The sequence below is a fragment of the Labeo rohita genome, chromosome 15, assembly GCF_022985175.1.
Source record: "Labeo rohita strain BAU-BD-2019 chromosome 15, IGBB_LRoh.1.0, whole genome shotgun sequence".
Taxonomy (NCBI): domain Eukaryota; kingdom Metazoa; phylum Chordata; class Actinopteri; order Cypriniformes; family Cyprinidae; genus Labeo; species Labeo rohita.
Genome location: NC_066883.1, coordinates 24,032,928 through 24,050,077, shown reverse-complemented (window position 1 = coordinate 24,050,077; position 17,150 = coordinate 24,032,928). Strand labels below are relative to the sequence as shown.

Here is a 17,150-nt window from a genome sequence, read left to right as displayed (position 1 = left end):
ATTCTGCGGCTGGCTCCGGGGCCTTTAGTGACATGAGAAATTAAGCAGCGTAGCCATGCGTCCTGCACCCGGCAAAAACTTCTCGGAAAAGGTCATGCCGAGAGACTGTAGGGGTTAACTCTGCAAAACTGTACCCAGATAAGAGAGTTTTGGCTCTCTGGAGCATTTTGCAGATTGTGGCTACGGTTGAAGCGGGCATAAGCGGATTCTGAACACGCCTTAGCCAAGCTCTCAGAGATGTCAGCATGACTGGAAAGCAATAAAATCGCAGAGGCTCGTTGTGATGACCAGCACTGATAGGGCTGTCCCTACTTAGAATTCAAACCTAGCCTCAGTATCGTGCTCTCTGTCCACTCTGCTCGTCTCCAGGCCCTCCATTTCCCCTTTTCCAGACCCCTATTACCAGGGTCATACTAATCATTATAACTCACCCCATCCCCTGCTTGGGAGGGTGGGGTAAATGTGTCAGTTGATGAATGGCAAACTGGGCATAATTGCGATAAGGATTGTTTCACATATTTAAATATTCTGAATATTATATATATTATTATATATTATTATTATATATAGGCAACGTTTCTCTCGCCTCCCCTGAGCCCATTGAGTTTTAACAGATTACCTAAAGCATGCGGTGGGGGGTAATTGAGAACGAATGGGGGAAAGTCACATGATATGGTTGTATATGACTGGTTATGTTCGGTTGTGATTGGTTTATGTGGTAAATCCCTCCTATTGTGTTTTTGTACATTCCGTGTACGCAAATCAGCCTGAGTGAACAATATAATGGTGTAATTGGGAAGACAAATTTAAAAAAGTAAAAAACTTGCACATTTAGATATAAATACTATATATATATATATATATATATCAACTTTTAAAATCAGTTTTATAGCAAAATACAAACAATGTGTCTTACAATAATGTTTTTCAAGCTCTTTAATGTGCCGTGACAGATTGCTGTATTTATGTGAATCAATTCATTAAATTGTACTGTTTTCTTTGTATAAATTCCACCACCTACTCCGCAAAAACATCTGTGGCGTCCAACCTTTCATTTCTCACATGCATTTAATTAAAAACAACAATAAACTGTTCTAAAGTTTGAAGTGGGTTCCAACTCGTTAACATATGTTATATTGTTGATTTTTCTGAGATAAGTGACTATTCACAAGCTGTTTTATTTATGGTATAATACAGTAAATGATTGGAAATAATATTTAAGGTCTTCCTTTCATTATTTGTCACATAACATCATAAATATTACATTATATAACATGAGACTGTTTTATTGATTTATTTTTACTCCTTTTATATTTAAACAGTGTACAGCTGCAGTGTTTTACGAAGCATATTGTTGCAAAAATACTAGATGTATAGACATTTATGTCAAGTTTAATTTTAAAACTTTCTTTGAGTGTATATGTGGCAACTTGGCATTTAAAACCCTGTCATGCTTGTGAAAAGAGATGCTTGTGATTTAAAATGTGTCCTCCCCTCACTTTTCGGATTGTTCCTACGCTCTCGTCTACATACATACACATTTCAGTGACTGTCATCATAATTCAGAAGTCAGATGTCAGTCAGACTAATTGAACCCCGGGCCATTTGTGAGCCTATGGCAGTGGCAAATGAGAGAAGCCAAATGCTGGAATGACAGAGGAGGGATGCTCTTTACCACCTGTGTTGGTCAGTGGCACACAGCTGCCAACATCACACACATATTCCCGCTCACACGTGCATGTGGATGCGCCCTTAATGGGGGCCAGCCTAATGGGATGTTTTCTACACAGGCTGCTGGACTAATGAAAACAGATTCAATTTACCCCTGTCAGAAATAACAGGTCATGTGTGCACAAGCCAGCAGGCATATAAAGGGACAGATTAGCCGGGGTGGACACTTAAAGAATTTCTGCCTGCATGTCAGTTTGTATTCTCAAAGAGGGAGGAAAGGAGAGCGCTTGATCCCTGTCAGGAATCATTTAGAGCCACTGCACAAATATAGTTTGACGTTGTGGTGAGTTATATTGAGAGTGAAAGGGAGGCTTTTGTTGTTTTGGTTGTGGCAGTGGCTGAGGGTTTTATAAATTCAATTTAAACAGGCTTCTCTGGGGTCATTGTTGTGGTCTTGTTTATAATCGCAGTTTTCTTCCTTTCTGTCTTTCTCACACATAAACACACATATTGAATATGCATTTACAATTGAGGTCAACAGTTTACATACACTTGATTCTTAATACTGTGTTGTTACCTGAATAATCCACAGCTGTGTTTTTTTTTTTTTTTTTTTTTTTTTTTTAGTGATAGTTGTTCATGAATCCCTTGTTTATCCTGAACAGTTCAGAAAAATCTTTCAGGTCCCACAAATTCTTTGGTTTTTCAGCATTTTTGTGTGTTTGAACCTTTTCCAAAAATGACTGTATGATTTTGAGATCCATCTTTTCACACTGAGGACAGCTGAGGGACTCATATGCAACTGTTACAGAAGGTTCAAACAATGCATTAAGAGCCGGGGGTCAAAACTTTTGAACTGAATGAAGATGTGAACATTTTTCTTATTCTGTCTAAATATCATATTTGTTTTCATTTAGTACTGCCCTTCAGAAGCCACAGAAGATACTTACATGTTTCCCAGAAGACAAAATAAGTTAAATTTACCCTGCTCTTCAAATTCAAATGCTCTAAATGCATCTTTTTTCCTTCTGAAGCATCAGTGAACGTCTAAACCTTTTTTGTTTGTTTAACTGTTGATCATTCAGGTAAAAACACAGTATTAAGAATCAAGTGTACGTAAACTTTTGAACAGGGTCATTTTTATAAATTCAACTGTTATTTTATCTTGTGGACTATATGTAAATGTCTTTTATGTAAAATATCTTATTCAGGTCAGTATTAAATAAAAAAAATAACATGCATTTTGTATGATCTTTCTTATTTTGGTAAAATAATTAACATTTTGTAGATTCTGCAAGGTGTATGAAAACTTTTGACCTCAACTGTATATTCACAGTTTTTTTACTAAATCAAAGAAAATCCCTAAAATGAGGCAGATTGGAACTTTGGATTGTGTTAACTACAAAAAATAGGTCAAGTAATACTGGCATTAAACAACTGATTTTATTGACAACCCTACTTTCATTTCATTAGTCACCCACGGCTGTTTGTTCTGTCTAAGGCATTGATTCTTTATCAGTACCGGAGGCAGATATTGTACCAAAGCCAAATTTATGATATTGATCCAACCCTAATCTAAATATCCGACCTCTTTTTTTTCCACAGTCGATGAAATCCACAGCTACCCTGACGTGTTCCTGCCCGGTAGCACTGTTCCGGTGGGTGCTTCGCACTCCTCCTCTCCCCAGACGGAGCACAGCACAGGTGGGCGGGTGGGCGGCGAGGTCCGCAGGTCCAGTTTGACCAGCATGGACAGCCAGTTATCGGGCTGCTGGGAGAGCAGGCTGAGCAGCACCGTCGCCAACAGTGAGTGGGCAGCGGGTGGGCGAGCTCTGGGCACAATATGAAACTCTCTTACTAAGTTTATCTGAGGCTCTTTGATCTTTTGTCAGACGTGCTCTTTACTGCATACTGCGCAAACCTCGTAATTAGAGATGCTTCTTGCTCTCCAGCCAAGCAATGCAGAGTTAAGGGCTCTCTGTGCTGCCAAAGGCCTGCCGCAGTGTATTTAACTCTGTTCAAGTAGATCATATCTCATCTGCAGAGAAAGGACATAATGGCAGTTATTAGTCCAAAACATGGCAGTTTTATTGACACTGCTTTATTCTTACAAGATCTGTCTGTCTCTAACGAGATATATATAATGGTACAGTAGAGGCAAGTGTGCCATAATGTTTAGCATTATTCTCTATTATATGTTTTTCTCTTTTATACAAGGGCATAAAAAGAGTCTTAAAAGTGGGGAAACACATTATAAAGCCTGGCTCTCTGGTTTATGAATGTTAATTTAGGTGACAGTGTCTTCCCAGTTATAACTGAAAGTTATATGGTTGCCAAGGTACCTGCTTTTACACTATCATTAATAATTTAACTCAAAGGGATAGTTCACCCAAAAATGAAAATTCTGTCATTAACTACTCACCTTCATATCGTTCCAAACCTGTAAGACCTTTGTTCAACTTCTTAGCACAAATTAAGATATTTTTGATGAAATCTGATAGCTTTCTGGCCCTGCATAGACAGCAACACAACTACCACGTTCAAGACGCAGAAAGGTAAGGACATCATTAAAAATAGTCCGTGTGAAATCAGTAGTTGTTATCAGGGTTCGTACAAGGTGCTTAAAGTCCTTGAATTTGACTTTTTGAAATTTAAGGCCTGGAAAACCCTTGAAAATAGCAACATTCCTGAAGATGTACTTGAAAAGTGCTTGTATTATAGAAAGGCAGTGTATCTATGAAATAAGCATTTAATTTTGTCTATAAGCAAATATCTTTTCATGCAAAATTCACGCAATTTCTTTTTCGTTTATTTCTGTTAATGTCAGTAAACATGGCTGAAGACATGAAAAGAGGAACAGATGAACCAAATCAATTAATCATTTATGCTGAAACCGTGTGACTTCGATCATTCATTTCAAGCGATTCACTAGCAAAAATGAGATAAATTAAAAGAGCCATACATTTTAAATTTCAACATCGCTTGTAACGATTTAAAAAAGCACGTAGTGATGAGTGAAACTGAGCTTTTCAAAACTCCGAATCAGTTAGACCTTTGCGTCGCAAAATGATTCACTGTTTCGAAGCTCTCCGATTGGATGGCGTATCGTAAATAATTTGTTTCAGATCGGGACTTCAAATCACGTATTGCAAATCATTCGATTCAGGTCTGGTTTTCAGAACGTGTATCATGACTCATTAGATTTAAATTGGAATGGGTTGGTAAATAATCTTGCGTATTGAATGATTCAAATAAATGATTTGTGATACACGATTTGAAGTCCCGATCTAAATCAAATGATTCTCGATAACAAAGTTCTGATCTAAGTCAAATGTTTCTGAATCTGAAATGATGGTTCATGAATCATTATTTCAGTCGGACTTCAGAGCGTGAATCGTGAATCATTTGATTCTTCAGAACTTCGGAGCTGATTTACGATACTTTTGCTTCCGAGTGGGGATTGTGAATCATTTAATTTAGAACAGATTTTTGTAGCGTGGATCATAAATCATTTAATTCATTACAAGTATAATTTTGTGCACGAAGAAAACAAAAATGACAACTTCATTCAAAAATATCCTTATTTGTGTTTCAAACATGAACAAAGGTCTTATGGGTTTTGAACAACATGAGGGTGAGTAATTAATGACAGAATTTTTATTTTTGAAATACTGATCTCAAACAATTGTAAACAATAGTGTATATTAACCAAACTGTGTTTTTGTATGTTTTATAGTTTCTAGCAGCTGGTGGGGGTCTAAGCGGTTGGATTACGCGCTGTACTGTCCGGATGTCCTGACAGCATTCCCTACAGTGGCTCTGCCTCATCTATTCCACGCTTCGTATTGGGAATCCACCGATGTGGTTGCCTTCCTTCTGCGACAGGTATATTCAGAGCCGTTAATAAACATGGAACAAAGCTCAAAATCTATTTCCGTTTTGCTATGGGACAGTGACACCTCAAATCAGAACTTTGTAGGAGTTTGCTACAATCATTGTTTTTTTTTTTTGTTTTTTTTTTAGTTGTTTTTTTGTTTTATTGTGCATCTTCAAGGATGTTGGACTCCCTGACTATTGCTCTCTGCATGCTGGAGAAATCAAATTAGTGCTACGTGACAAGACTGCAGGACTGGCCTTTTACCACAAAGATTTTAGATACCCTTTTCTCACAACCTCTATCTGTCCTCTATCAAAAGAGTCCATTTCTCTCTGCCCGCTGTTCCTGATTCATCCACTTTCCTCCTCTCTATACTTTGTGCTGGAAATTTTGTTTCACCCAAAAGACTAAATCTTATTCTAATATGCCTTTTTTATTCATATCAGGCTGAGAGACAATAAATGTGGCACATCCTTTACGTTCAGAGACTTCTGAAGATCAAATCACCAATGTAGTTCTCAATGCAGATGTACACGGGCTTCGCTTAAGAGTGTCAAATGCAAATGGCACCTCTTATTAAATTCACTCTTAAGAAGCGGCCTTGGCACAGGTGGGGAGGAAGCAGTCAATTTAGGCAAATCATAGACCAATCTATCTTTCTGAATGCAGTTCCTTCATAATTGTCTTTGCCTGCGTGAAGGAGAGAAATAGAGCTGACAAGAGTTCCAGCTGCAGTGTTTGATTTAGGTGTCACAGCAGATAGTGGTGTTATCTATGTGCAAATTTTTTGCTTTTGGTTTCATGTTTTATGTATTTGCTCTAATCTGTTTGTGTTCTCTTTGGTGTATTGTGTATTCCTCCGGGCCTCCTAAATGGAAAGTTATCATTGTAGGCGCCATTATGACATGATCAACCACTCACCACTTATACATTTTAAAATGTCAGGTGAAAAGAAGGAGTCAAAGCATACAATCATTCAGAGATTTAAAAATTGCTTGTTCAGTGTGAAAAAGTGTGATTTCTGCGCATTTTTAAGGTTACTTCAAGTGACTTGACAATGTTATTTTACTATTTATAGTGTTATTATTTTTTTATTTTTATGTTTCAGATTTCAGTTTGCTGTCAAAATTAGTGTGTTAACACAGGTGATTAATTTTTCCAGTTTAACGGTGTTAAAATCATTTAACGTGGGGTGGGGCTAGGGTTGGCCACCTCACTCACAACTGCTGCTTCTGTCTGTTATTTTCTTGACAAGAAGTGCATTTATTAAGACTTTTCAGACGCACGCTCTAATTAAACTAACTAAACAACAGTGAACTGTGGTCAACTGTGTCAGGTCACATGTCAGTAAAAACAAATTATCCTGTCCTGTCAGCCATTATATTACAATGTAATTTCATATTAAAGAGCGGATTATACTACAAGCAGGTGTGTCAGATCCGCGTCATGTTCAGCAGTGGTAGCTCTTAAAGTAATAGCAGCCAAGTAACCTAATAAGCCAGCAGCTGTGACGTATTAATCAAAAAACAAAAGAAAAAGAGGAAATCAATAACTTTTGTAGCTTTAATGATTCATCTGTATTTAATTTAGCATTTAGTGTTTGATAACGTAATTCAATTTTTGTATATTTCCAACTTGTTGAAGGGCACAGGGTTTATGTAAAATAATGGGTTTATGTGAAGAATGTTTTAAGTTCACTTAAATTAGAAATTTTTAAAGTCTAATAAATGTTCAAATTGATAACTCTCAATTATACTGTAATGTTGAATGGCTATGGTCAATGGTTAAAAATTCCCTAGAGACATCAGTAACTTATGAGTGATACTCACCTTCAGCCAAAAATATTTAACGAATATTAAAAATATACTATATTTATGTTAATTCCACAATTTGAAGATTGCATGTAAAATTAGTGCAATCTAAAAGTATTTTTAAAAACTTTAATTTTAGGTGCGATTAACTACGATTACATTCAGAAATTTTTTTTTTGATTAATTAGTTATTTTTTTAATCAATTTACAGCACTGGTTATTTCATTATGAACACCTGATTTGTTTTGTTTTGTTAAATACTAGAGGTCATAAAGAACATTTTTTTTATTGATGTTCTATTATTTTTACAGTATCAAGTTGCATTGAAGTAGGAAACTGATAAAATTACACATTTTGTATTTCATTTGAAGAGTTTATTTGAAGAGTTTATATTGCATTCTTATTCATTTAGATCTGTGTAGGTCAGGAGCTGCATTTAAAGAATGTTGTGTTGTTTATCCTTGAGGAAAATAGCTTTTCTTATTATTTACACTTTGATGCATAATGGTTACTTGACTATTCATCCCTTAAAAAAAGGACAATACTGCTGGTTCATACTTGAATTTTACACCACATACTACACATTTTATTATTCATTTTGTATATTTTTTTTCTAAGGATAATGCGCAGATACTATTGTATCATCTGTCTCAACCAATGGTGTACGTTTAAGGCGGGATAACCTGTTTGTTAACCAAGGGCAAGCAGGAAACCTGTTACTAATTGGCAAACAATTGCAATTCCGTGTGCTGCATCTAGTTCCACCAAACTCGCCTTTAACCTCCCTTAGAGGTAACAATGATTGGTTACTAATATCTGTGTGATTGATTGACAGGTGATGCACTGTGACTATGTGAAAGCCCAGGAGATGGACAACTCTGACTCCGCCCCCTTCTCACCTTCAAGTCCAAGGGAGAAGTGGCTCCGCAGACGCACACACGTCAAGCTTAGGGTAAGGACAAACATGGCCAAAACATGCTTTCACATATATTGTCAAACTTCTAAACGCCATTAAGGCTTGTGTTCTCATCCAGGTAGTTCAACTAGCTCTTCATTATAAGTGTCTGTTGTGATTAATAGTAGACTCTCTGCATGAAATCTGCTGAGTAATGTTATCCATCAGTTAGATGACAGTGTGATAGAGGTATCTGTCTGCAGCAGTGTCAGATATTTATTAGGAGGCAATGTTTGCCTGTTAGGATTGATTTTCAGTGTTTAATATGTGGGCATATTGTTTTTCTAACCACATAAAAACAGCACTGCTTGATATATTGGTGCTATATTGTTTTTTATGTTTTGTTTTTTTAAGTAGCAGCAGTTGAGTAAAACAGATTATTGGAAAAAGTGTAGGCCATGGACTTTGTTCTGTTCATGTGCTGTTTAATCGATTCTCATTTTTACAAAACTATAATGATTCTTAAATACCAAGAATTGATATGTTTAACCTGTTTTCAGTTAATGAATGGAACATTATAGCGCACATCCAATTGTATAGATCGTAATAAGCTTTGTGCTTTGTTACTTTTGATATGAAACAAAGTCTCAGCTTTCATATTCTATTTTATTTCAAATTCCTGTACATTTTTCTACAATATTCAAACAATAAATACCATTTTGGTGCTGTTTAATATGGAGTGACAGATCGCTGTAGCAGTTCAAGATGAGCAGCACACGAACCGATCATCTCCTCCATTTTAACCAGTTACAGCGCGAATAAACATAATAAAACATTCAAAGGTATGTTAAAAGAAAGATTATAACTTACTGACATCCATATCCTGTCTCATGTAATTGCTCAGTCAGTGTTTTAACTGTGCAATGACTCATTAACCGTGCAACCGTTAGTCTGCTAGAGAATTGAAGTCTAGAGAGCAGGTTTTTGGTATTTTACAGCATTAGTTGAGAGACTTTTTGTACTGAAATTACTGTACCTGATATTTATAAAAAATAATCAATTTCGAGTCAAATTAAATCGAGTCACAAGCTTGTGAAATTTATGTCAAAACCCAGCCCTAATCTGCAGTCACTGTAGATTTTGATCTAATATCGGTTTCGATTGGGGACATTTTTTTGGCCCCTGTATTTAAATATCCAGGGCATTTTTGTCCCTTTTGAATGCAACCCCCCCCCCTCAGCCCTGGCTAATTTCTGACTCTGGTCTGCAGATTCAGACAGACATACACACACACACATCACTCAAGTAAAAATGTGGACTGCAGCAGAGTCCTGACATTGTACAAGAACTAAAAATATCCCCCCCTCTGCCAGGGCTTTGAGTTTCTCAAATGCGGCACAATAGCTCAGCGTGTGTGGGCAGAAATCCGCGCCTTACGAAAATAAGCATCACGGCCGACCTTGATTTACTGCTCGGAGGCACATCAACACAATTACCTAACAGTGTTGCTGAAAACTACTGCCTGTGCAGGTTTACCGGGTATTTCAGCGCTCGCTTTTAAAAGACCCCGCCATAACAAAGACCAATTCTTCCCAGTCCTTCACTGAGGTTAAGTATAGCTCAGTGAAACACTTCTGTGTTATCACCGCTACCTTTTCTTTTCACAGGGAATGTTTTTTTGATCACTCAGGACCTTGATCTGAAATCGTGGTTATTTCTGCCGCCCGCTGAGCCCTTCTGAATGCGCTGATGACCTCAACAGCATTTGATCAGAGCGCTTGCTAGCCTTTCAAGTCAAAGGCGTTTCTATGCAGTCATGTTGTTTTCGAAAGACTCTCCTGATTCCGCTATGAGACCCTGAATGCTTCTGTGTTTGTGTGGATGTGCTGCATCATTTTGGCTCGGTGAGCGAGCTGCAAGGCATAAAGTCAGCGCCAATCTGGATCCATTCCATGAACATACATGCTTTTCCTAACAGCAACATGTGCCTTTGTGTCTGAAGATTCATTAAGGTGTGTCACTAGCACATATGGCGGTCGGTGTGTTGCTTGTTGGCTGTTTGTGTGGGTCTCTCTAGAATGTGTGTTGGTTTGGAAGCCCATCATATGGCAATCATGTATGGGCACATGCCAAGATGAATTATTGACTGACTTAATCAATATGTAAATGGCTGCAAGCTGGGAAATGTTTAACCGCTTCATTAAATGACAAATCTGCGCAATCAGTCTCATTAGCTTGTGTAGGCTAATGATTTACGGGGCTGTACAGCTCTGTGTGGGCTCATGCCATATTAACATGATAGCATAATATTAGCAAAGTCACGGTACTAAGCATCTCATTCAAAAGTGACCATGCCGGAAGGCTAACAAGGCCAAGCACTAGGCAAGCAAGACAGCAAGCATCAGAAGCCATTTTAAGATGATTTTAGTCAAAATGGGTGAAAAATCATAAAAACATATTACCGCTAGTAATATGATTTAATGCTTTTTCACTTTTGACCAATAGGTGACACCAATTGGTGTCAATTTGTCAAAGCTTTGCAGAGAGAGCCTTAAATTTGTTGCATTGCTATACGAAAACGGTTAAGTCTATCGACATAATCCATAATTTGACTCTTTTGAGACCAGTCTCATTACAAAAGGCTGATGCAATCAAAAGTTATTAGCATTTTTTGAAATTTCATTATTAATGGTTAATGAATGGTGTATTACTTTTAAACAATAGGTGATGTTGTTACCAAATTGTTGTGGTGTGGTCAGTGTGAGGTGACAATGGCAAATACAAAGTTTGGTGTAAATATGTCAAAGCTTTGCAGAGATACAGCCTCAGATGGAGTTTGGCATCTTTCCAGCAAATTAATTGACGCATTAAACAAAAACCGTTTTCAATATCGACATAAATACATGACGTTTTGCTAGCTTGTCTGAAGATGAAGTCAAATTTGGTGAAAATCAGACCAACGATCTAGAAAAAAAAAATCGACCAATTTTGGCATAATTGTTATCGTTGTTTTTGGCATGAAGCAAGGTATATATTGAGATATATTTCAGCATATTTTGAAATTTCTTTATCATCACACATGCATGGTGCTGAAAACACAAATCGAATGTCGTAACAATACGCCAGTGCATTCGTAAAATATAGCATTTTTTGACAAAAAATAAAAATGGCAGACATGGGAAAATTGGGTATGGTTCGACTCAGTATGGTGCACCGAATCTACCAAGACCTGTTTTGTGAAGTTTTTTTTTTTGGCCAAACCATTCAGAAGTTATAAGCAAAAATAGGCATTTTTCATATCTCCTGACCACTAGGTGGCACTGTGCTGAAACACTGCAGAAAACCTCAAGTCATGCTTGTTATAATACACACTAAGTTTGGTCTCAATACGCCAAACCGTTGTGGATATATAGCCTCACATTAATTTTTGCGTGCTTTTCATATAATTCGTTTGCGCGTTATTTGAAACCGGTTTGATTAATCAACTTGAATTCCATAACTTTTTGCCAGGATGGTCTGAAGATGATCTGAGCCAATTTTGGTGAAAAACAGACAAACGAATTCGAAAAAAGTGTTTTTTTTTTTAACAATTGAAAATAGCGAGAAAACTAAACCTTACAATGTTGAAATTCTGGACAAGTGGTGGCGCTAGAGAGTTTGAGTTAGAGACTCCAAACTTGCTGTGGTTAATGTTGAGTGTGTCCTCTATCAGTGTGCCAAATTTCACAACTTTCCCGCAAGTGGTTCTATGGGCTGCCATAGACTCAACCAGAAGAAACAGAAGAAGAAGAGTAATAGGAACGCCAACGTCCTGGCTGTTCCAAGCTCTATAATGGTAGTGAATGGGTGTTGAGATTTTGAAGTCCAATAAAGTTTATCCATCCATCATAAGAAGTACTCCACACAGCTCCAGAGGGATAATAAAGGCCTCCTGAAGCAAATCAATGCATTTTTGTACAAAAAATATCCATATTTAAAATTTCTGCTAACTATCATATGTGCGTACACAAGAGAGTGGCGTTCCAGCTGATGACGTAGGATGTAGCAACATGCTAACAACCACTCAGATAGCTTTAGCAGTGGCATATAAAGCCTTGAGCACGCACTTCTCAAACTTTGTTCAGAAACTGTGAAAATCTAGTACTGTTTGCCATTTTTAGACCTCAGTTCATTTAAGCCTCAGTATCCTGTTGGATTTCGTCACTGTAGTAGCTGGTGTATGAGAGGGATGTTTTGAGTCAGGCTTATGGGAAGAAGCTTTTTGTGAATTCAGACGCTGTCTCAAAGCCTTGTCTTTGCTCTATAAAACAGCAAAGAAAAAGCTTCATGCATTTATCTTCCTCTCTCTGTTTGCCTGCTTCCTCTGCTGTCATGAAGGTGACTGTGGCCAGTTATTTTCAGGATTTGCATAGCTCTGTGTTTTGCTTGCTTTAATTTCCCATTTAAGCACAGCTGCCTCAGCAGGGGCTGCTGGATTTATCTTCACTGGGCCCTGTGTAAAACAGCTTTATCACTGAAATGAAATTTATTGAAGAAGGGAAGGATTAGAGTGTGACACCCTCTTTTGGAAGGACTTTGTACTGCATACTTATGAAACTGCCCCTTTCTCTTTTTCCATCTGTCAGAAATGGCAGTATTATCAGTGTCATTTACACTCATGCTTTGCCTTATTTCTCATGACAGACTCTCTTGTGGCAAGAAATTGATAGGAAAGCAGAGGCAACCTGACATCTCCTTTTTGTGTCTGCAGAATGTCACGGCCAACCACAGAGTCAATGATGTCATCGCAACCGAAGACGGGCATCAGACCCTGGTTGGTCGCTTCATGTACGGTCCGCTGGATATGGTGACCCTGACTGGGGAAAAGGTGAGAGAGCAATGGTCCACTATGGTCCAGGGGTAGGCGATATGATCGAATCTTATATCACGATACAAGTAATTTTATTTCACAGTAACGATATATATCACAATATAGTTATTTTTGCTTTAAGTAAGGTCTATAATGATGATGATATAAAATGTAAATGATATAAAACATTTTGATACCATAGAAATTTCATAATTCTTTTCACCAATGTCAATATCACAAAAAAAACTACCCTAAATAAAAAACAAACAAACTCAAGCTCACTGAATACAAGTAAACAGTCAGAGATTATATAAGAATAAGAAACTAATTACAATAAATAGGACAAAAAACCTCACTTATAATGCATATTCTTCACTGTGTAAATTAAATATAGGCAGCGGCTATTTGCACTAAGTGTAAGTGTAAAATAGCATATTTTCTTAGTGATAGATGCTATTATACACTAAGTGCAAATAGCAATGGATTCTATTTACACTAAGTGAAAATAGCAGTATTTTCATAACAATATGCTATATGTGACATGCATTCAATGGATGACAATATAAGCCCTCCCTACACCTACCCTAACCCTACCTGAAACTTTATTTTCAACTTTTAATAATATAATAAATAAATGCCTTTCGGATGTGATATGACATTTGAAAAGGGAGAAAAAAAGTCTGGCAGAAGGTAGTGTCAAAAGTGACTACAGCACACATTTTACCCTCTTCGCCACCGGAACTGTTGTTATACCACTGCCACCTAGTCCAGTCACACGTTTATGGGTGGAGTTAGTGTAAATAGCCTCTGCCAACAAGTCGTGCTATTTGCACTTAGTGTAAATAGACACTCTGTTAAATATACATTCATTCTTATTAAAGTTACAAAAGTGATTTAATCAAAAGAACTGAGAAGTGTTCTCTCTTTTGTTAGTTAGTTAACATGAACAACAGACAGCAGGAATATTATACTGCTGTCACTTTAAAAGCTGCCTGGATCCAATATACTGTCACACATGTGTTTCCTTTCTCAGCTGTTTGCTTTTACTTAAGACCTAAATTAATGTGTTTACGAGGATACCTGAAAATACATGCATATTGATGCTTAGAAATGTGTGTATTTAACCATTCAAGGCTTATAAAGCGACAAAAATAACTCAAGGAGCGCCATCGTCACGTGTGCACCTCTCTCTGAGAGCATGCATATAGCATTCTATTTCGCTGCTGATTGCGTTTTAACAGCTTAAAATCACTTGTTTTTTTAAACTGCAGTGCTTAAAAACGCATGCAAGTGTTATGGTTTCTTGACGAACGTCAAGTGAGCCTTTAACTGCTATAGAGACGATAGTGGAAAATCTCTACCAGTTGATAAATTTCTACCAGTTAAGTGTTAGCCCTAATTTGGCCGCAAGTGAAACCTTACTATTATCTTTTAGAGTATCTGTACTCACTTCACTGTGAATAGCACTTGAAGCTTGTGGTAATATGTGGCTGCACATGTAAAAATCTGATGAAACTACGGATGTGTCAATATAGAAACTACTCATTATTTACATAAAATACATTAAAAAAGTATTATTGTAAAGAAATATTACATTTTAAAGTAGCTCTTTATAGGGCTGCCCCCTAATAGTTGACCAACCATTAGTCGGTGAGAAGAGCCTTGGGCGGACAAAATTTTATTAGTCGATTAGTCGCAGAAAAGAACAGAAATTCCACCGACAGCGGCAAAGTCACGCAGTCTGTGATTGGACAGATCATTAACAACATATGTGGTAATACAGTACATCTGGCAGGACATCCAAATGCTCACCTATCATTCATCAACCTCAAATATGGCTTTTCATCTAAAAGATGTATGTAGTAGCAACTTTACATGGCAGCTCAATCTAATGTTAACCTAGAAAAATGTGCACTATTGAAGTGTCTGTGCGACGTGTGGAAGCTGAATATTAGCGCGCTTACTGCATGACAGATGGAGGCGCCGGTGCGGTCACTTGCTCTTAAAATACATCATTTTGTCATTTGTGGTCATACAGATAAAAATAATGCATCTTTCGAAGACACTACGTTTGTTTGTATGCACTCAAAATAACAACAAAACATTGCGCTTTTGTAAAATAATGAAACCAACAGGATACGCTTTCTGCCGTTTCGGTCTTTGTGAACTTGCGTGCAAAACTCTGTGTATACTTGCCTTACAGACATGAAAATATATCTATAGAGAGTAAAATACTTTTCAATGAACCAATTCAAACAGAAAACAAATATTCTCAGATTGTGCATCACTACTGTGGAGATGAGGAGTTGGTGATGCTGACTTAATCTTATAAGCCGAAAACAAAAAGCAGTTATAAATAAATTTTAAAATGTTAATGCAATCTCCTTGCTGTTTTTCCCTGACACATTCATAGTTATTATATTTGCCATTTTTCGTGCGCTTAAACACTTATATATAGGCAATAAAGGCTCATTATTATAATTTATATGGTTTATTAATAAAAATGTGTGACTAATAGTCAACTAACGCTTAAAATGAACGACTACTAGTCGATCAGAAAAATCTTTAGTCGAGGGCAGCCCTAGCTCTTTTATTATTTTTATACATTTTAAAATGTCATTTATTCCTGTGGTGGCCACTGGTACTGGTATCGACTACTGACATTTTGGTGTCGTGACAACCCTAGTATGCCTCAATAATCTCCTTCCAATCACTCACTCCCTCCCGCTGTCTGTTTCTTTGTTGTTTTGTCTCTCAGGTCGATGTGTACGTGATGACCCAGCCACAGTCGGGTCGGTGGGAGCACTTAGACACCGAGGTGACCAACAGCAGTGGCAGAGTGACCTACACCATCCCCAAAAGCAAAAAGTTGGCCGTGGGGGTCTACCCAATTAAAATGGTCGTCAAGTAAGTCAATGGGACCCTGAAGATTACTTGTAATATATCCAAAATGGCCGTGCTCTCAAGGTTTTCTCAGCGGGGATAATTTGCAAGGATACCAAAGAGCGTTCAATTGGCACTCATAACACTCTCACCCTGAGGGCTGAAGGAGAACAACTCCTCGCTGTTAAATTGATCTCGGGCTTCATGCCGCATCTCGAGCTTGATCAAGAGCCGGGTCTTTGTTCTCCCCACACCTCATGTCACTCTTTCCTCGCAGGGGTGACCAGACGAGCGCAGAGGCCTTCCTGACGGTGTTGCCGCGGGGGATGGAGTGTGTCGTCTTTAGCATTGACGGTTCATTTGCCGCTAGCGTCTCTATTATGGGCAGCGACCCTAAAGTACGGCCCGGAGCTGTGGATGTGGTCAGGTAACAAATTCACAGTGCGGCTTTCTGTGTAAATGTGTGTGAGAGAGAATCGATGCTTTCATTTCATGCCATAGCAATATTGAAAAGGACCGGCTTGCCGGTGAGGCACAATTGGATTTCATTTAATAGAGAGATAGCAAAGTGCTGATACCAGATATCAGATGGGGTTTGGGATTTACAAATGGACAATCTTGGGTTGTTTCCCAGACTGTCCTTGGGCAAATTTACTGCTTTGTCAAATGCAATCTGTTGTTGGAGGACCAGGCGCCATGATGATTCGGGAATCAGTCCCCAACTGTTTTTCGCCAAGCATTATGGGATCGCTCAAAGAGTAAATGATAGTATTTTGTGTACAGACACTGGCAGGACCTGGGCTACCTGATCATTTACATCACTGGCCGTCCAGACATGCAGAAGCAAAGGGTTGTATCCTGGCTGTCTCAACACAACTTCCCCCAGGGGATGATCTTTTTCTCGGAAGGGTTGGTGCACGACCCTCTTCGCCAGAAAACCATCTTCCTCAGGAACTTGGTGCAAGACGTAAGTCGACAAATTTAGTATGTGGGTCATTCTTGTTCTGCAGTACCTTTTGAACTCGAACTGTAAAATATGAGTATGCCTGCGTTGTAGGTACATTACACTTTCAGAAATATGCTCTGTTAAGTTCAGGCACTTTATGAGTCATAACTCCTTATGTACACACTATTAAAACGAACAGGATGCCTGTCAGGATGGAA

The 17,150-nt window shown here is 38.0% G+C and overlaps 1 protein-coding gene across 1 annotated transcript in view; it reads left to right on the top strand.

Annotated features, from left to right (window-relative positions):
• Positions 1-17,150, top strand: part of pitpnm3 (PITPNM family member 3) — a 110,576-nt gene that overhangs the window by 85,244 nt on the left and 8,182 nt on the right. The window contains exons 11-17 of the mRNA XM_051129550.1: positions 3,277-3,477; positions 5,408-5,556; positions 8,195-8,311; positions 13,005-13,121; positions 15,862-16,010; positions 16,264-16,413; positions 16,770-16,953. Coding sequence (XP_050985507.1) covers positions 3,277-3,477; positions 5,408-5,556; positions 8,195-8,311; positions 13,005-13,121; positions 15,862-16,010; positions 16,264-16,413; positions 16,770-16,953 — 1,067 coding nt within the window. The remainder of the gene's footprint in view (positions 1-3,276; positions 3,478-5,407; positions 5,557-8,194; positions 8,312-13,004; positions 13,122-15,861; positions 16,011-16,263; positions 16,414-16,769; positions 16,954-17,150) is intronic.